Source organism: Carica papaya, chromosome 5, assembly GCF_054855325.1.
Source record: "Carica papaya isolate Zhongbai chromosome 5, ASM5485532v1, whole genome shotgun sequence".
NCBI lineage: Eukaryota > Viridiplantae > Streptophyta > Magnoliopsida > Brassicales > Caricaceae > Carica > Carica papaya.
Genome location: NC_142313.1, coordinates 39986605 through 40007908, shown reverse-complemented (window position 1 = coordinate 40007908; position 21304 = coordinate 39986605). Strand labels below are relative to the sequence as shown.

At 34.6% G+C, this 21304-nt stretch overlaps 1 protein-coding gene across 10 annotated transcripts in view; it reads right to left on the bottom strand.

Annotated features, from left to right (window-relative positions):
• ABCC13 (multidrug resistance-associated protein 11) overlaps positions 1 to 21304 on the bottom strand; it is an 80846-nt gene that overhangs the window by 37406 nt on the left and 22136 nt on the right. For 6 of the 10 annotated variants that reach the window (XM_088220905.1, XM_088220907.1, XM_088220908.1 and 3 more), the window contains 7 exons: positions 20946 to 21064; positions 16871 to 16968; positions 12908 to 12974; positions 4917 to 5034; positions 4693 to 4809; positions 4517 to 4597; positions 4203 to 4421 (listed from right to left, as the gene is read on the bottom strand). In XM_088220905.1, the coding sequence (XP_088077031.1) occupies positions 4203 to 4421; positions 4517 to 4597; positions 4693 to 4809; positions 4917 to 5034; positions 12908 to 12974; positions 16871 to 16968; positions 20946 to 21064 (819 nt within the window). The remainder of the gene's footprint in view (positions 1 to 4202; positions 4422 to 4516; positions 4598 to 4692; positions 4810 to 4916; positions 5035 to 12907; positions 12975 to 16870; positions 16969 to 20945; positions 21065 to 21304) is intronic. The other 4 variants (XM_088220909.1, XM_088220913.1, XM_088220910.1 and 1 more) reach the window with 3 other exon arrangements.

Genomic DNA, 21304 nt, shown 5'->3' with positions numbered 1-21304 from the left:
AAGCCATCGGAGAGTTATTAGCAAAGTTTATGCTTAAGTTCTCTTGCTTGTGCAAGCTAAGATGGGGTGATGGGGCTCATTTTCTTTTCAGAAAGACTCTTGCATTGGGATACTCCTCTTTCCTCTCATGGATTGAGTGTAGATTTTTTATTAGGTGTTGAAGAGATGAAATAAAACTTGTTCAAGAAGGAAAAGAAATGGGAACAGTTTAAGTTTGGAGGGCTGAATAGTTCGTTTGGTGCACAAATCCCTAAGGATGACGACAGTAATCAACAGTGACTTCTGCGATCAAGAAAGATATTTAGAACAGGCTTCCCCGTTTACTTAGAGTTTGGCCATTTCAGTTGGGTTCCTGCCCTTTAATGTTTTCAGAATATGTAGATAACTTACTTCAGTTTTTGGGGGAACATGATAAATTGGTTGGTGAAGTCTAACCCAGTCAGGTAGGTCCATTTTAGATTCATCAAGAAGTTACAATTTAAGTTAAAGGCTTAGAACAAGGGGACTTTAAATGATATTGGAGTTGGAAAGAACAATATTCTTGAACTTTTTAAAAAAATAAAAATTGTATGGTATTACATTCACAAGCGCCAAGGGGTTGCAAAACCATGTATAGAAAATATTTACATATCAATAAAAGTGTCAATAAGGTCTCCAAGATCCTCAGGGTTTCCTTATATCGAACAGTAGCAGAGATATGGGGGAACTTGGCTCTATGTGTACTACCACCCAACTAAGCATCATGCCACAAACTGACTCTATCCCCAATGTCCACTCTCCAACTGATGCAATTCTAGAATTTCCCTCTAACCATGAAAAATTCTCTTCCACATCACATTATCATAGGGCCTAGATGAGGCCCTAGTGAACCAACCTTTATCCACTGTCCCAAAATTGCTTCAATCACCCTCCACCAAAGACTCTCATTCTCATCATGAACCTCCGAAGACTTTCTCTTGAAGAGTCATATCGACCACCACCAATGATCTCAACTCCAACCATTCATGGTGAATTGGCTTCTTAACCTCATCCCAGACCACAAGATGCTATTTCCTCTTCTCTTCATAATCTCTCCATAGAACTATGTCTTGTATGGCTTCCAATCTTTTGGCTAACTAGCGTGAATCATCACATGGAGATGTAATAAATAGGGATGTTTTCATTGTACTTTTCATAAGAGTGAGTCTATCCCTCTCATTTGGATAATAAGTTTCTCTTTCGCCCAGCCAAGCGCTGTTCAAATTTAGCCCCCACAAGATCCTAAGTCAAGATTTCCTTAAAATTCTCCCCTATCAGTAGACTCAAATATTTGATTGGCAAGTTCATAAGCACATTGATATTCTTGAATATTGGACAAATCCACTAGCATCCCTCTTATTATCTAGTCTCACTAACCTTGACTTGATAAGGTTAATGTTAAGACCAAATACTGCTTGAAGACGCAAAAGAACACATATAATATTAGGTAGAGCCATTTCATTAGGTTCACAGAAAAACAAAGTACCATCAGCAAAAAATAACTTCTGTCACTTCCTCCACTTGGTCACCATCGCCCCCCTTTAAACCCTTACACATCTTGAGGACTCTAACCCGCATACTCATACTTTGAATGCCTCTATAACCATTATGAACAGTCAAGAGAGGATGAATCTCCTTGTCTAAGACCTCTGATAGTTTCAGAAAAAGATGATAGACCCTCATTAACCATAACAGCAGAAGAGGTAGTAGAAATGCAGGAACAAATGCACTTATACCATCTTCTCCCAAAACCATTTCTCTCCATATTATAGTCAAGGAATCCCTAGTTCACATGGTCATAAGTCTTCTCCATATCAAGTTTGTATAGAACTCCCTCCATATTCTTATGCTTCAGCTTGTCCATTATATCATTTTTAAATAAGACTGCATCCAAAATCTGTTTACCGCCCACAAAAGCATGTTGACACTCCTCCATCACCCTCTCAATTACCATAGCCAATCTCCTATACAAAAACTTTTGTATTTCTATCACCCTCCTTGATCCATCTAGCTCTTAATTCTTGTCTCCAAGATACCTCTTCCATTTAAATTCTATTTGCCAATTCAAGTCAAATAGACTTTCTTCGTACCAAGTCTTGAGTAGACAAACCGCCCTCTCCCTCCATTCTGGCAAGAATCCTCTAAAATCTTGGAACAAAGACTGGGTAAGTAAAGTTTGTCCCCCTCCTCTTTACACCATTTTTTAATTCCTTCTTTAATTATGCAAAGTTTTTTCGCCACCCTATAGGTTGGTTTTCCTTCCAAAATCATCTCATTCCACCAGTCTCTGATTTTATCCTGAAACCCTGTCACATTCAACCATTATTCCTCAAAACCTTAATGGGCAAGAATCCCATTTAATCCCATTAGAGTCCAAGAAAATAGGAAAATAATCAGATGTAGTACGTTGCAAGAGTTTTTGACATAATCTCGATAGCTGAAGCTAACAAGAAACTGATACAAAGAATTTATCAATCCTGGAACAACTCGGGTTCGACCTCTGGTTAGACCAAGTCCATTTGCCTACAGAAAGAGGCACATCTAATAGATCTAATATGTAGTCTCTCAGTACTCGTTGGCCCACGCTCTAGAGAAATGATCCCCCTAATCTTTCTTATCTGTGCAAAACCATGTTGAAGTCACCCCTTCAACCTTTAGGAGATCCCACTTTCATTTGCATTTCATCCAAATCCTCCCACAACATACCCCTCCATGCCTTCACCTCTGCCATACACCACGGTAAATGCTCATTTCTACATATCCCGTCTGTCTTCAAATAAGCAAGAGATAGAATAATACCTTACCAAAACCTCAGAGCAACTAAAGATACTACCATTCCATAAGATGACAATCAAGCCAGTGGCCACAACATCAGGTAATTCTCTCCACCCTATCTCCTTAACCTTCTAGATACAATGAACACTGCTATGCAAAAAGGAACTAACTTTAGTTTCTCGAAGGCAAATTACTTCAGTTTTCCACCTCATCATGCACCCTCACTCATTTTTTCTTGTAATCATTGAGCCACTTGACATTCCAAGAAAAAATGTGGCCTATCATAAAATAAACTTTGACACTTACTCCTCTCCCTTCTCCTCCTCCTTTGATTTGACATAGTTGATAATCAAAATGCAGCCTCTTCGATTCCCTGACCTTGTCCACTCCCTGTCTTTTCTTTATGATGGACTTAGAGTTGCACCCACTTTCTTCTTTGCTCAATCTCCTTGAATAGGACCATGGCCTGCCCCTCAAGTTCTTCAAAACTCACACCGAGCATTTTACTAAAACGCTGGATATTATGAAGGACTCATTTGGGAGTTTCCATCTTTAAACAATCCTTCCCCATTCTCTCTATTAAAAGACTTCAACTTCCAACTCAATTTCATGGTCCTCTTCACATTGGCATCACAAGATTATTTGATCTTACTCTTCTACTCTTCATTTCTTTCTCTCCTCTTTCAACCTAAATGACCAGGAAACTAGTGATTAGCTGACCTTAATCTCTATGCTGGACTCTTTTCATCCCACTCCCACTGTGACTCCAGAACTGAGTACCTTAACTCCTCCGTTATCATAAAAATCTAACCCACAGAATAATTATCCAGTAATTCTGCCTTCCTCTTTCTAGAAAGTGAAAGCTCCTTCTAAGGTAAAATTTTCCATTTGGATAACAATGCTTAATAGGATTAATAGTAACGATTTATTTTAGTTTGACAGACCCCACATATCTTTCCCTTGATGCATTCATATCTTGGAGAATAGCAGTCATTTATTTTTACATTCCGAGCTGGCTTTGAAGGCTTGAAGTAGGCTTTCTTCTTCCAATGACGTGCATTGGGTCTGCCCATCTAATTTGAAGATTTCATTTCAAGCAATTGCTTTAATTCTATAACTGATTTGTGGGACAGGTTGTGTGCTTAGCTTCCCTTTGGATTGTTTCTGTTTTGTTCCCTAGATTATTTATTGGCATTAATGTGTTTTTGTTATGGATGGTAGATTATCCTCCCTACGATTGTATCTCTTTTTTCTTAGTCTAATATACTTATTTCATCAAGAAACACTAAATTTATTGTGCAAGATCATGTTAGGTCAATAGCAATAAAACTTATATTTCCACAAAACTTGGAAGAAAAAAATGGAAGAAATTTGAGAAATAGAGAAAAATGGGCAGCAAGAAATTTGACCTCTCCAACTACTGCAACAAACAATCCCCTTGGCAGGTGTAGAGTTATATGATTCAGTATCAAATTCTGTTCCTCTTCATTGCAGCTTGACCAAGCACCACATGCATCACGAATGACAACAGCCATATCTTCAGAGATCAAATCAGGGTCACTAGAGTTATGACGTATAGGTCCAAAACAGGAAAGAAACCTGCTCAACCGTCTGGCAGATATAAATGCCTGGGATAGAGTGAAGAGGAAGGCAAATATCTATTAACAACTAGAAGTACGAAAAAGATATATACTTCAGTACACATTGATAGACAACAACTCACGTCAATTAGTCCATTTATGACCCATGGGAATGAATTGAGAGGAGAGATCAAGCTATTAAAAAGAGCAAGACATGTGAAGACCTGCAATAATGATTCTCAAAGACCAGTACTTCTCACTAAATCCTTTAGGTACGATCAAGCTAAGATGCAGTTGAGATGCAGCTGAATTACAATACCGTTGCAGCATCAAGTTGATGTCCCATAAGTGTATATAGCCCGAAAGTAAACAGAGAGAAAAGAGTTGGCGTCGTAGCCCAAAAGAACACACACCAAGCATCTAAGTACTTCCGTGTCTAACAAGAAAAGGTCAAACCATCAGTACTGAAAGTGGGCAAAAGATAGTTCAAATTAAATTATGTTGCCCTCAGTCAACTCCAAATATAAAAATTTAGTGCCATACAGCCAAGTGCTTCACTTCTAAGGATCTTGTCTCCTTTAACCAGCCAGCAAACAAGAGCTCCCAGCTGTACATTTTCAGAGTGCGAATATGCATCAGAAGCTCTCCAGTTCTTCTAATCCTAGAAAAAAAATACTTGTTAGAATGCTATTTTTTATATGTTGATAAGCAAAGAAATAAAAGCATCAATATAATGAAATAGGTACTATAAAAACTACTCCCATCCCGCAGAAAGAAATCTGAGAACACTGCTGAACGATAGTGGCATTACTTCTAACTAACATAATCTACAGGCAACTAAAAGAGTGGCTATCCATAAAGCCATATTCTCTCCTCCCTCTATTCCCTTGAAATGAATAAATATTAAAGAATATGAGGTAGAAGGAAAAATCCAAGATTCCTCAATCTGCCAAGCTATATCATAAATTCAAAATGGAGAAAAAAATTACTGTCATTCTCTGACAACTACAACAGCATGTCACATACATATGAGGAGATGAAGTGCTACTTGGTCCATGTACTTGAAACAAATTATTTATGCTAATCTGCTTAATTACCACAACCCAAATAAAAATTTTGATCTTATGTGGGTTTCTGCATCTTCTCATAAGAATTAGTGCAGAACTCTGTACTTAAAAATACAGATTAAGGACCGGAAAAAAGGATTTACAAGTCAAGATCCCCCATCATCATCGTTCCTCAAGAAATGAAAGCTTTGAACAACGTTATAGTACTTATTTAGGATCTAGTTTACGAGATTTTGTTAATAATATGGGTTCGTTAAGAGATAACCTAACAATCTCCTAGAGTTTGAAGTAAACAAGAGACTCTTTTGATCAATTTTTTTGCATAAAAAATGTCACAGAGACAGCATAAGGTTTTTACAACATGAAAGAGGGGCAGTTATTCTGGAAGTTAATTCTAGAATAGCAAAACTACCCATCTATTTCAAGGGCAATTCTTTAAGATGATTCCAGGATACCCCAACTATTCATCTGTTTCTCCCTATTTTCCTCCTACTAACACTGACAATAGTCGATAAAAATACAACAGCAAAACCCACCAAACAGCACACTTAATGCAGCATCTACACCTATCTAATACAACATACATAGTATACATGACACAACACATAAAAAACACATGAAATATAACACATATATATCTATCTACTAGTTACATAATTTCTTCTTCCTCCTTTGGTACATCTTATCGAAAAGTGTATCTTCTTTTCCTTAATTCCAGTAGGTAAAATTCAATCTTTTTTTTTTTTTCTCAAAAATTATAAATGGTTAAAAATTTACAAATTTGGGATCAAGAAGCTCTGTAAATTGGTGGGAGAACATGATTCTGGAACTCACGAATTTAATGAACTGGGGAGTAAAAGCAGGTTGTATATTTGGTGAATGATTTAGTCCAAGATTTAGCATGTCAGTAGAAAGAACATGCTTGTTCGATGATTTCATTATGCTTTTCTTCTTCTTTGTTTCCTTTTTTATTTGTTAAAAGGCATCCCGCATCAAATAGGTCAAAGAGGGAGGGTGAAATTCTTGAATTAATTTTATCCAACTTGGAAGTAGGTAGTTGCATCAGTCGAGATTTTGTAAAACAATTCATTACGTGTTAAACCTAATAATTGTATCACATTCAGAGAGAATGTGGAAATTCGTGATTATACCAAATTAAGTTTTAAAAAAATTATTTTTTCTTTAACAAGTAGATCATGTTAGTTTACTTACACATCACAAATGAAATTTTAAACCAGGTATGTTTCAAATAATATATATGTATAGTTTGTAGCTTGGTATTTCATCAATCAAAATAAAAGTTGATTTTCTAAATGGATTAACCGTGAATAATGGTTGAATGTGTATTTCATTGAATATCACATTACTATAAATGCAGGTTTTCTAAGATAGAAAAAGAAATAGACAACTAATTGCATAAGATGTATTTGCTCTTATACTCTTTAACTAATTTACATCAAATACATTTTATTTAACACACTTTCCCAAGTTGAGAATCACATATTACCCATCCCAACTTGCCAATGACAGTCTAGAATGCTTGACTAATCAAGTTTTTAATCAACACATCTACTATCTATGAATTGGTAAGCATGTATAGAGTACATATTAGGCGACTATCAAGTTTCTCTTTGGTAAAATATTTATCGACCTTACTATGTTTGGTCTGATCATTTTATATTAGATTGTGCACAATATTTATGGTTGACTTGTTTTCACAATATAAGCACACAAGGCTCTCCCACTTGATTCTTAAACCTTCTAAAATTCTTTTTATCCATAATAGTTCACATATCCCTTAAGCTATACTCGAAATTTTGATTCTGCATTTTACTGCTTACTCTTCCAAGTAATTAGGTTATTCCCAAAAAAGGTATAGTAACATGTTATACATCTTTTGTCTATTATCAATCCTACATAATCTATATCAATATAGATTTCTAGAAGTAACCTATCATTTTTCCTGAAAAAAATTTATTTCTCAAATCTTTTAAGTAATACAGCACTCTATATGTTGCCGCCTATAAGTGCAGGTTTTTAGGGTTATGCATCAACTGACTTATAACATTTACTACATAACCAATGTCTAGTTTTGTGCATAACAAATATATCAATCTCCTAACTAATTTCTGGTACATTTGCTTATCTACTGGTGTATTTATTTCTGTCACTCCTAATTTATGATTGGGATCAATTTGAGTGGTAGTTGGTTTACATGCTAATTTATCAGTATCTTGTAATCGGTCATGAATGTATTTTTATTGAGGAATAAAATTCCTAAATTTTGAGCAAGCGATTTCTGTTTTAAGTAAGTACTTCAACTTACCTAACTTTTTTATTTCAAATTCTCTTGGCAAGCATTGCTTTAGTATCAATTTTTCTTCCTCATCATCTCCTGTTACTATAACGTCATCAATATATGTTAGAAGAGTTGTAATTCTCTCTATTTTTTTGTGCTTGATAAACAGATTGTAACCTCCCTAACCTACTTTATCTCAAATTTATTGTCACCCTTCATATCTGCCAAACCATACTCTTGGCGAGTACTTGAGTTCATAAAGTGTATTATTCAATTTATACACTTTATTTGCTCTTATTTCTCTATAAGAACCTTGTGGAATGTTCAAATAAATTTCTTCTTCAAAGTCTACTTGTAAGATACATTTTTCACATCAAATTGTTGTAGTTACCAATCAAAATAGGCAGTTAATGACGACAAGATCCCCACTTTGTTCATCTTGACTATTAGTGTGAATGTTTTCTAATTAGTCTATCCCATAAGTCGATGAATAGTCTTTTTCCACCAGTCTTACGTTATACCTATCGATTGTCTATCTTCATTGTCTTTAATTCTAAACATCCACTTGCATCCCATAAGTTTTTTTTCTTTAGCTAGGTCTATTACTTTTCATGTTTGATTATTCTTTAGTGTCTACATTTCTACATATATAACATTTTTTTCACAAGATAATATCTCAGATATTATGTTAGAAATAGATACAGTATTCAAAATTTTATTAAATTATTATTGCACTGTAAATACTTATCAAATGACATAAATTGTTATATGAAATAAAGATAATGTTTAGTGCATTCTCTGGTATCTTAATGAAATATAATAGGTATATTATTATCTACTATGTAGATTTTTAGAACTTAACTAATTTCAAGATCAAGGTCAAATACTTGGATTGGTTTAGGTCCAAAACTCATATTCTTCCTCCTCATACATACTTGAGAGAACCTAGGGTCAGGTATGGTCTCTCAAGTAGGTGAATTTTCTTGTGGGTTCTGAAGATTTTCTTATGGTTAGTGATGTTGAAGTATGTGGCAAATGCAGTAGATTAAAATCAGTCAAGAAATTTGTAAATCTTCCAATATAGGCTCTCTTGAAAATAAGGTTTGATAAAATATGATTCTTGTTCAACAAATATGACATCCACAAATATATAAAATTTATGTGTGGGAATATGATAACATTTGTATCCTTTTATAGTGAAGGAGTGCCCCATAGACATACATTACAAGATCGGGGATCGCATTTCCCTCTTTGATAAGAATGAATAAGAATGAATACAACACACCAAAATATCCAAGGGATCAGATGGTTTTGGATACATACTTCTAGCAAAACTTTAAGAGTGCTTCTAGAGGGTTTTTGAAATTTAAAACATTGGAAGGTAAGTGATTAATAATATAGGTGGTTGTAAGGATTGCTTTGCCCCAATATTCTTCTGGGACGTAGGTTTGAAATTGAAATATTCTAGCGGTTGCTAGAAGGTAACTATTCTCGCAATCCGCTATTCCGTTTTATTGTGCAGTATGAATGCAAGATGATTCATGAAAAATCCCTTCTTGATAAAAGAATAATAAAAGTGTGTGATTAAAAAAAATATTTGATGTTTTCTGTACGGAATCTTTTTATGTGGGTTACAAATTGAGTTTTTATCATGTTAAAAAGCTAGGGTATTATATGTCTCATATCAAATTCGGCTTTCAGTACGAAAAGCTAATTGACTCTAGTACAATCATCAACAAATGACAAGATCCATCAAGTCCCATAAATATTAGATGTGTAATTTAGTCCCTTAATATCAGTATAAATTAATGGAAAATGAACTAAACGTCTTTTATTGCTAATAGGAAATATTACTTACATATGTTTGGCAAACTCACATATCACAATGTAAATTTCTATAATATGAATTCTTAAATAATAAGGAAAACATACCCTTTAAAATTGAAAAAGATACATTTCAAATTCTTTTGTGGCAGAGGCAAAACTTGTATGTAGGGTCGGCACTAACAGCAAATAAATATCCTCTTGGTGCATTCAAGTAGTAGAATTCGTTTCTAACTTCAGCACGTCTAATCATCTTTCCCCAGTTGTGATCTTGAAAGTCATAATGATAAGAGACAAATTTCACTTTGTCAGATCAAATCTTGTAATAACGTATTGACTACCATAAGATTAGTACACAGTTTGGTAACATGTAACAGATTTTCTAGGATCAGGATAAAATTAAGCTTAATGTTACCCTTGTACGCGACAGTATTGAGAACCATTTGCGGTGATAATTTTCTTGTTATTTGAATAGGGAACATATATATGAAAGTATTTAGAAATATTAGTAATATGATTGGTGGTTCATGAATCTATAATCCATAAATTTTTAAATGATTTATCTTAAGCATCCAAACTTGTGAAAAGAAAAACATATATGAGGGCTTTATAATACATGTACTTGTGAGTTTCTCAACATTCTCCAATTGACTTCGCAATTGTTCAATTTCAACTCTGAAAGTAGCGAGATCAGCAGATTTCTCTTCCTCTTGCTGGTTGACCACATGAACCAGTTTAGGAGTCTTTTATGGGGTAATTTTGTATCTCCATTCCTTACTGGAAATGTTGCATTTATCGTGCAGTTCCCAATACCTCTCTTTGGTGTGTCTAAGTTTTTTGCAAAAAGTACACCAAAGATTATCCATGTTATCCACTCCAAGAGATAAAGTCTCAGTGTGACTCAGTTCCTTTGTCTGTCGGCAAGGTTTGGAGTCTTGTGAGACCAAGGCTAAGCTATCAATGGAGTAGGGTTCTAGTATGATCCTCCTCCTGTTTTCCTCCTTAATTACAATGGAAATTACCTTGCGAGTGACGAAACTTCCTCCTTTCGCAAGATTTGAATCCTTATTTAATCGTATTCAAGATTTAGTTCTGCCAAAAACTGATAGGCACGACATTTTCCACAAATTTCTTGAGGCAAGTGGCACTATTACTACAATCCATGGTAAGACAGTGGCACTGACCCACATCCTGCCACCAACTTTTTTAACATATTAGAATTTTCAGTAATTGATTTGTTCCCTCACTTAGTAGACCACATCTTTGTAGTCAGACTATAATTTGTGTTGCATTCTTGACTTTAAAATAGGTTTTGCCAGTTGCATCCTACATTTCTTTTGTTGTAGGCAGAAAAATCATGGTATTTCTGATTTCTAGAGCCATGGAATTCCAAAGTTACACCATAATCATTGAATCTTCTTTGTCCTGATCATCAAAGGTTGGGTCTCCAGATTTTGGTCCACTATCCAAAAGATAGTTGAGTTTGCCTTTTCCCTTAAGGGTGGTTTGGATTAATTCGGACCAACTCAAATAATCTTTGCCTGGAAATGATAGACAACCTGAATTGAATTTGACTGCTATTTTATATGGAATTCCTCCTGGGGGAGTTCTATTATTGTGCTTTAGAATGTTACCTCTAACATCCATTAAGAGTTATAGTGCAATGTGCAATTAAAGACAAATATAAAAAATTACAAGAATGATGTTATCGGCTGGACAGAAAGGAATCATAGTTATTGGAGGCTGGCTGAGTCCATGGGGGTAGAGGTGGACAGAAAGGCAGAGGCACAAGAACAATTGGGCAGAGGCGCGTGGTGCAAGGGAGCCATGGTAGGCTGTGCGTGCGGTTGTTATGTACACAGCAGAGGAGACTGGACACGTAGCTAACCCAGAATGAAGCTGTATAGGTGCGATTATGGCGACTGGTGGCTGAGCTGCTCCTCCTAGCTCCTCGGACTATTCAAGTTGGGGGCTAGGGCGAGCTATGAAGGTTGACTTATGGTGGAATCAGCAACTAGAACCTGCACGGTTGGGTTGCACATAGCCTGAGGCTGGACGTGCAACTGGACAGAGTATGTGCGACTGGAGGTGCGGTTAGAGAGTTTTAGGTCTGGTACTGAAGCTTGGTCTCAGTGCTGGTGGTCATTCTGTAGTGGCCAGCAGCTAGGATTTGGTGGCCAGCAATGAAGGCCGATTAGGGTTTGTGAATGAGGTCTAAGGTTTTTCTCCTAACCCTCTGATACCATGTAAAAAATAGTTTAGTGTATATTTCATTAACTATCGCAACACTTTATATTTAAGTCTTTTAGAATAAAAATAGAAATAGACAATTAATTAGATAAGAGATAATTTATCCTTATACCCTTTAATATAATTTACATAAAATATACTTCCCTTAACATTAACTCTTAAAACATTTTTGCTAACAACTAATTTCATATCACAGCCAATTAAGTTGAAGAATTAAATAAATTAGATTAAAAACATGAATTGAAATCTTTTGGCGCTTAACAAATAAATGCTACCTTATTATTACTAACTGTGCTTTTGTTTTTATGAGAAACCTTCCCTTTTTGTCTCCCTTTCACAAATGAACGTAGATGGAAGCCTAATATATATTTTTCATTTCTTTCATATTCTCTTCAGTTTTTCTTTCTTTTCTCTAATTGTATTAAAATCCCCTTCTAACCTAACGGCTTATAAATATTTTTTTTTTGTATCTCATGATCACACACATGCATCGTAACTAGATTTTCTAAAATATACATGTAAATCACTTAAAATAATTAATCTGTAAATCACTTAAAATAATTAATCTTACACTATATGATAGATGTCTTACACCTTTTTACCATGTACTATTTCACCCTAAAATCTCTAATAAATGGATCAGTATGATGATAAGTGTTTAATCCTGCTTCTAATAAGATTAGTTACAACTCCCATTTTCAAAGAAAAAACTAAATAGAAATTGTTTTTCCACATTATTGTTGTGACAAGTATGAACTTCATAATGCTTTATGTTTTGGTTATATGTTTTGAATCACATGATTGACATGTTTACATAAATCACTAATAGAATCAGCTGACACCCTTTCTAATCTTTGGCCTACAGAACTAAACAGAAAACCCTACCTTTTACAGGAAACACACAAGGAAAAGTAAGATTTTTCCAAAAGCAACAAGCCAGAATTGGCCCATCAAAATGTTAAGGACTAAACAGTGCAGAAAACAGATGATAAAATGGGGAAAACAATACAAAAGTAAAATGATCAACAACCAGAATCCAACCTCGTCCCTGTAATGAGAAAATAGAAAAATGTACCAAAAAAAGCACCGAGTACCTCTCATCCTTCTGCTTCATCATTTTCTCAGTAGCATTTGCAATCAGTTCAGAAATCCATTTATTAACTGAATGAAAGAAATTTCTATTGTGAGACAATATGTACGGTCTAAGATACCAAACGGTAATATAATGAAACATGCATATTCTAGCCAAAACTCACAATAAAGTGAAGAATCCTATGCAGCTGTTGTAGCATCAACCTAGGTTTTTAACCAAGTCATAGTGCAACGTAAAAACATTATTGTATCCTTCTCATCCATAGTGCAAGTATGGATGAGAAGGATGATCCTGACTTCGGAAAAATTCACAAAACAAGAAAAAACACAAACAATATTGTATGGTTGCAGCATGCAAGATCCAAAAAAACATTTAATTTTAAGAGAAAAAATAATAATTTTATTTCTCACCCTAATTGTTATACTTAAAATATTTATAAAATTTCTAATTTACTAATAAGACAATTCTTATTCTACTAAATAGAAAAAATTTTATTGTAGTAAATTTCTATTTATATGAGATTATTATTTTCATAAAATTCTAATTATATAGTCCCAACTAATTAAATAATAAAATATGGTATTCAATACCCCCTCTCAAGTTGGTATAGGAATATCGCACATGTACAACTTGCAAACCAAGTTCTAAGAGTCATCATACAATCTATCAGAAGTGTACGCATGCTTGACACGACTCAAACAGCTCAACTCAGCCCAAAACGGTCGAAATAACTTGGCCTGACTCAACACGGCTCGTCCCAGCTCAAAATGGCTTAACTCGGCTCTAAAACATCTCAGATTCGCCTCTAAAACGGTTTGGACTTGACTCTAAAATTGCTCAAAGTCTGCTCAAAAAACAATTCGAAGTCAGCTTGGCTCAGAAGAAGCTCAGCTCGGTCTACTTCTTCTCCAGACAGATCTGGTTGCCTCCGTCGCGCACAGAGCTCTTCTTCACCCTGTACGTCGCGCGCGCGCTGAAACCAGTCAGATTTGGTTTCTTCCTCCGCGCGCAGATCTAGTTGCGTTGTGTAAAGCCAAAACTGGTCAGATATGGTTTCTTCCTCTGCACGCAGATCTGATTGCGCCGCACGAAGCCGAAACCGGTCAGATATGGTTTCTTCTGCCGCGTGCTGCACACCAAGCTCGCACAGTTCTGTGCCTTCTTCCACATGAAGCAGATGGGTCTATCTTTCTGTTGACTTCGACCTGGTCGCATACAGATTGGCTGCTTCCTCTCTTTCCTTGATCTGGTCTCTCTTTCTCAAATTTGTCTTTCTCTCAGCCTATTTTTGGTATTTTAGGGTACGAAAAAAACCCTAAAATTAAAATTCTAAAATATATTTATTTGGTTCTGATACTATGTTGATTTTAGGAGAAAAAATAATAATTTTATTTCCCTCCCTTTAGATTGTTACATTTATGTATTATATAATTCATAATCTACTAATAAGGAAATTCTTATTTTACTAATAAAGAAATTCTTATTGTAGTAAACTTTTATTTATATGAGATTATTATTCTCATAAAATTTTAATTATATAACACTAACTAATTAAATAATAAAATATAGTATTCATCAAAACATTTTAGGAAAAAGAAAGACAAAAACAGAAGTGAAGGATTTAACCAATATTAAGGAAAAAACATGCAGTGAATGACCATGGATCTTCAAGATAGGACACAACTTTATTAGACTTCTATTAAGCACTAGCTCAAACAAACACTATAATTTCTCTACTCAATTAAAAATGATAAAAATCAATGAGAAAAGAAACTGAGGACAAATATTTTTTTCTTATTTCATTTCATATGAATTACTCTATATATACACCAATAATCAATACATAAAAAGAACTTTGCATTGTTCCCAAAGGAATCTCATATTAAAACCATCAGGATCCAACGCCTTGTATACAACCTTCATGAAAGAGATACTGATGCTAGAAAAGGAAAGTAGTGATTTTAGAATAATATTCGTAAGATTATGAGAATTAACACTCCTTTTCAAGATAGTGAATAAATGTCTTGCATGCCCACGTCGCAAATCAATCCACAGAATTGTTTTCTCTTTATGTAAAGGAGTCAGCCAGTTGTTCTTTGGAAGTTACATGCTATTTATTTGGATAACCATTGTTTATTTTTTCTAACAAGTTACATGTTTAGCCACATCACAGTGAACAGGATTGTGTACAATACTAATTGCTACCTTGTTATCATTGAATGATGTTACATTTTTTTTATCTAATATTCTCAACTCCTCTAATGATCTTTGCGATTTGCTTTGTATTCTGCTTTTGCACTAAACTTGGCAACCACATACTATCTTTTACATCTTTAATTTTTTTTATAGAAAAATAAATATTCTTAGGAACTTAGAGGAAAGAATACATATACGGGGGAATAAGACATTTTCTAAAAGAATGTAAATGAAAAAATCAATTGCAAAAGGACGAAATAAACAAAACATGTCTATTCTAACTGTAGGAATATATATTTGTCTTTAAAATCTATCTACAGATGTAATCGTTGTAAAAATGATATAACAGTAACTATGTCTATGTAATTAAGTGTTTGGGTAGGATTAGCTTTTCTTTTTCCTTTTCTCCTAAAGTTGTAAATATAGGGGCAAATTCTTCAATATAAAGCAAATTATTCTATTTTTCCCAAATGGTATCAGAGTTATAGGAGAAAAAATAGTTTTTCCTGTATCAAATCTGAGAAAATGTCCTCCCAATTGGTAGATATCAAGAACCGATCCAATTGAGAGGAGACAACACCTTGCCTATCGATTGACCAGGTAAATTTTGCATTACTTAGTGGAAATTCTCTGATCCCACTTTCCTCTATAAAAGTGTTGAAACTATCCGATGATCTAGCCATACGTCCTCGCCCTTCCACTTCTTCTCTTTTAGTTTCCTAGATCACTACCAAAACAAGGTTAGCTCTCTCAAGAGTTTCTCTTCTTTTTCCCTTTTAACTCGGCTCCCTAACCCATTAACATTTTGAGATACTATCTTCATCTACCACATTCCACTTCCTTCACGGGTATTCCCTTCCTGTTCAGTGCTTTTTAGGCCATTTTCCTAATCCTGGACTCTGTAGTTCTTTTCCTACAAGTATAGGTTCTCGGTGACATCACTATCTTAACTGGCTCACCTCTCTCCCCAACAATCCTGAAATCCAATTTTCAGGGTTAAAGTGAGTCCACAAACAGATATCAATTTTCAGGGTTTATAGCTGTATTTGGATTTTCCCTCACTACCTATCACGATTGGGTTAAAGAGAAGTACGTCCACCTTAATTAGAGAGATACGATTTTACAAAAAGAAAGAGGTGATTCTGGAGTTATGACAAAGACTCCTAGAATTATGACAGCCAATTAAAAGTTTTATTACTTCTACCATAAACATTTTGCAAGGAAGAGGACCAAATACAGCTATAAACGATAAAAACTGTACAATATTAACCTCTTTGTTTCTTTGAGATTAAAAAAAAACAAACAAACAAAAATAAGAGGTTAATATTGCATAGTTTTTATTGTTTTTAGTGTACAGTTATTGTTTATAACTGTACAATATTAACCTCAGAATGGTAATTTTTAGGATGTGATGGTTTGGGATTATCCATTAGATTTAAATCCAAGTTCAAACAAGCACTGCCACTCTTCTCCTCAACTAGAAGTCCTACTACTTTTATCGTAAGTCATAATACAGTAAAAAGCAGAAGCTACTACTATAAACAATAAAAGGACTCAATATGTTCATCTCAAACAAATGGTACAGAAGTAACTACATTCATCAAGTTATTTACGAATCTAGACAAAAAGTTTTTCTGGTTCTCATGCATCTTTCACTCATAAATGGTACCACCACTCATGAACACGAAATAACATCTAGAAACAGATTCTCTATAAAATAACTGAGAAAAATACCATTGACGAATTAAGTCCATAAGCAAACAAATACCTGGTATCAGTAAAATGGTTATAGTGAGTCCACAAACAAAAGCAAATTGGACTTGTGTATACAAAAGGTACAACGCCACTCCAATTTGTAAAGGCAAGCTGAAACAATAATAAGGAATATTCAAAAATTGGAAAGATCATGTAGGATAACAATGCAACTTAGTTTTTCATAATAAACAAAGCTGTCTCATGGTTTTATATATATTACCATGACTATTTATATAAAGTTTGATTTGCCTTATACATTCTTACAGTTACAAAGATGGGTGCATTTGAAATTAACCAAATTTAAATATTATAATATAGATGGAAAATGTCATCCTAGGAAAAGATAAAAGGAAGAACGATCAAAGCGTAAAAGCCTCTAGAAGATATGGCATCCATTAACTTTACTAAAATATAGATGTCAGAAGTAGTGTATATAGTAATTTACTATGTAAGGGTATAATAGTAAAATATTCAGGTGTAACTAATATTAGGATTTCCCATGCCTATTCAACTTGTTCCCCAGACATGATAATTCTGTCTCATAATTCATTTTGAAAATGAATGTAATATTACCTAGAATTGTACTTCACCAATAACCTTTTTGATAGGGAGGCTTCTGATGTAGCAAACCTTCTTAATCTCTTTGAGCCAATTCAAATGAGGATATGGACGTTCAAATCTTTAGGCATATTTACATGCAAATCCTTTTCTGAACATCTCGTTTCCATACCAAATGAAAATCCATTTTACAAGGCCAACAAGTTCTAGAAATCACTAGTTCCTTCCAAAGTCAAGGTATTCACATTGACTACTATTCGTCAGAAGCTAAACACAAACAAGATGCTTCAAATCCGCGACCTCACCGAGCTCTGTCTCCAAATACATGCATGATATGTTTTGCAGGGAAGACAAACTCATAAATGTTCTTGCCCTGTGATACATCTTGGAGGTCCTAGAAAAAATTGTTAAGGCTTTTCATTTATGTCACGTGAACCCCTGATAGTGGAGGTCTTTATGAGTTGTTTTCTGAAAGGGGAGCGACTATAGATACAGGCTAAGCCCTTAAAAAAAGGTGCACTCTCTGTTGGCCTTTGGAGCATCTGGCTTGCAAGGAATTTTCGGATCTTTAATGACAAGATCATCCCTTTCCAAGAGTTGTGGAGACATGTTCATCAATAGCCAACGAAAATTCTGGACTTCTCTGGTTGCAGTGATTTGTTACACCCCTAAATGAGTTAGTTCAAACATAGGTTGTGGAAGCTAGTACCTTGCTTGAATAAACTGCAATGCAAAGAATAGACCCTTCATGTCAACACTAGACGTTTTAGGTGTCATAAAATAAAACTTCGGTGTGCAAACTATGGTCTTTGACTAAGGTCCTTTGTCAGCACACATGTATGGACAAGCAGTACAGACAACAAGCTTGAGTTAACTTTGGAGGTAAATTGAGTTGTGCAAAATTTGGAATCTTGACCAACTGACTCAAGGGAGCTTCAAGGGTGTTGACATAAATAGACATTTGGCAAGAGTAGGAGTTAGCATTAAGGTCCAAGGACACATGGGAGTGAGGCCAAATAGTCCATATGCCAATGGCATAGTGCTAATGTGCAAATGTAGCCTACCGGGTGGCTTTTTGGCTAAAATAATGTGTGCAAGGCATTGTGACATGACAACGTAGTTAGGGTAGTTGTTCTGTGTTTTAAACAAGGCTATCCATTACCAGGGCAGTGCAAGCACTTACAGGAGCAACTTTACCATATGATTAGAAAATACATGGACTAAAAATTTTCCTTGATCTAGTCCATGTAACTGACTTGTCCGATCATTGTAGCTGAGTTGGGAGACATTTTTACATTTTTCCCAAATAGTTGTAGGAGTCAACCCAATGCCTATAATATCTCTAGCAATGTAAAGAATAGGACAGGATTGACACATGCAGTACATTGTGGGACACATAAGAGATTAGTGAGACCAAGTAATAGAACTTAAGTGCATATAAGGTGGTGTTTATCCCAGCCTATATGATATCATGAACTCCTTTATTCAGTTTAATAAAGGTTGAGAATTATTCCTCTAAATTGTTATGTCTTCTGTTTATTAACTTTCTCGCTTACTGCGTAAGAGACACTAGGTAATGTGTGTTTCACTTGAGACTACTTCATAAAAGAATTAGTGCTATCTCACGATATACTCCATGCCCCTTTTACATCCCTAATGTGATTGCTAAATGTTGGAGAAAATTCAAAGTGGTCTTCTTTCGAGTGATTCGGAGGCTAAGAGGAAGTTCCATCTGATTGGATTAGATTCCATTAAGTTGCCTATTAATAAATAGATTCTTGGGCTCAAGTTGCTGACAGTTTTAACAAGGGTCTTGCTGCAAATAATATTGCAGATTTCTTTTGGAGGAGGGCATCATGTGGCAAAGAGTTTTAGTGGCTCGATTATGAGTTGGTAAAGGGAGGGTTAATGAGGTGGTTGAAACCCATGGTTCAAGAACACGGAACTTGATTTTTTTTTTTTTTTGAAATAAAAGACTTGATTAAAGTTAAAAAACATGATTTTTTTTTTGTGGCCGTGGGTGGGTTTTTATAAAAAGAAACATCATTTGTTCCTTATTCCACTTACTATATTTTGGGTGGTGTGGAAGGAAAACAATAGGAGAGTTTTTGAGGATACATATACTAATTTCACAAAAATTAGAGATAAATGGATTCATACTTTTGATTTTATTTTATTGGATCATAACATCAAAGACTTGATTGACTTTGGTACTGTCATAAACCACTTGATTGACATGTAACTACCTTGCATTCGGACGGTACCCCTTTAATACCTTGTGCATAAGAACATGGAACTTGATGATTAGAGGAACTCTGCAATTGGTAATCTGGAGTTGATATTCTAGATAAGGAATGACAAGGCAATCTTATTTTGAAGGATAATGGGTGTGGCAAGAAACTTTGAAGTATCAACTTCTATTTCTTTATAACCTAAGAAGGATAAGGATTCTTAGGTGACAGATTGCTTTGTGGTTGTCAATAGTTAATTATTTGGGATACACTCTTCGATACATATTTCAACAATTGGAATGTGCTCAGTTTCATTGCTAACTTTTAGGGGTAACTATCAACATGAGCAAATAGACATGACTGTTTTAACTAGTTCTATGAAGGGCGTTTCTGATGTCAGAAGTTACTATAGAGCATTTGTAAGAAAATCCACCGAAATGGTATTTAAAATAACTTCCCTTAAAAAGCTATTTTGGAGAATTACTACACCGTATAGCCTTTCTTCTGTTTGATTGGAAACTGTTTGGTAACATTTTTTTTTTCTTTTTTTTGGAAAAACTCGGCATCGAATTTAACTCCGGGAAATGTTATCAAGAGAGGAGAAGTCCAGATAAATAGACCCACCCTTCTTGTCTAAAGGTATGCAGAATCTCATCTCAGTTTCAATTTCGGGAATGTTTGAAGAAAAAGAAACGTAAGAGCTTTTGAAGTAGAGTTTCTTCCTTCAAATAAAAGAACGTAACTTTTAGGTGGATAATGATCTTATGGCCAAAAGAGAAGATTTATGATCTTATACATATTTCAATTTGTAATAGATAACATCTGACATCCTTTGTACATGGGTCGTACTTCTTTGGCACCTTATTTATAGTACACTTTCTTACTATAAACTTAAACATAGTTAAATATATTTGAACTTCGAGGAGCTTATAAGTTGTAAGCACTATGAATCTATAAGCTCAGTGGCATATAAGTCTCATGGTCTTTTCTAAAAGTAATGTACAAATAGCCTCCTTATGGTGGTGAGGGTTCTAGAAGGCTGTCAATTAATTAAGGACAATGGTTTTGAAAGAAAGATGAAAGGAATATTGTCTTCTCCATCATCTCCATTTTTGTTTCATTACTCCACAAAAGGAGGGAAGGTAAAAGAATATAACTTCGTGAAGTTGATTTGATGACAATAAAGCCCCTTTAAGGAAAAATTAAGAAAACTTAAGCACACTTAATCAAGATAAATTTTATTACCAAAAGTTATATTATGTTATTTTATGATTTAAGGTGATATAGATACTCCATTACCTCCATACATCATGGAAACTGTTACACATGTTGACAGTTCGATCAGCATCTACAGACATGAACGTTTGAATTTCACCCTCAGAAAATTTAGATCGGTCCGCGATGCTTATGCACAAACACTGAGATGAAAGCATAAAGATCAAAATCAATGATCTGGAATTCCTAATATGCAAAGTCAATTGCAAGTCAAAATCAACATAGATTAATTAAAATCATCATATTCAATATAATCCAAATAGAGAAGCTAAAACTATGGCTTGTATCTTTTAAGATTTTACTTGTATCCAAAAGTGAAAAATTGAATGCCAAAGCAAAGAGTCATATAAGTTATATAGATGATAAATGCTAAGGATTCCTTT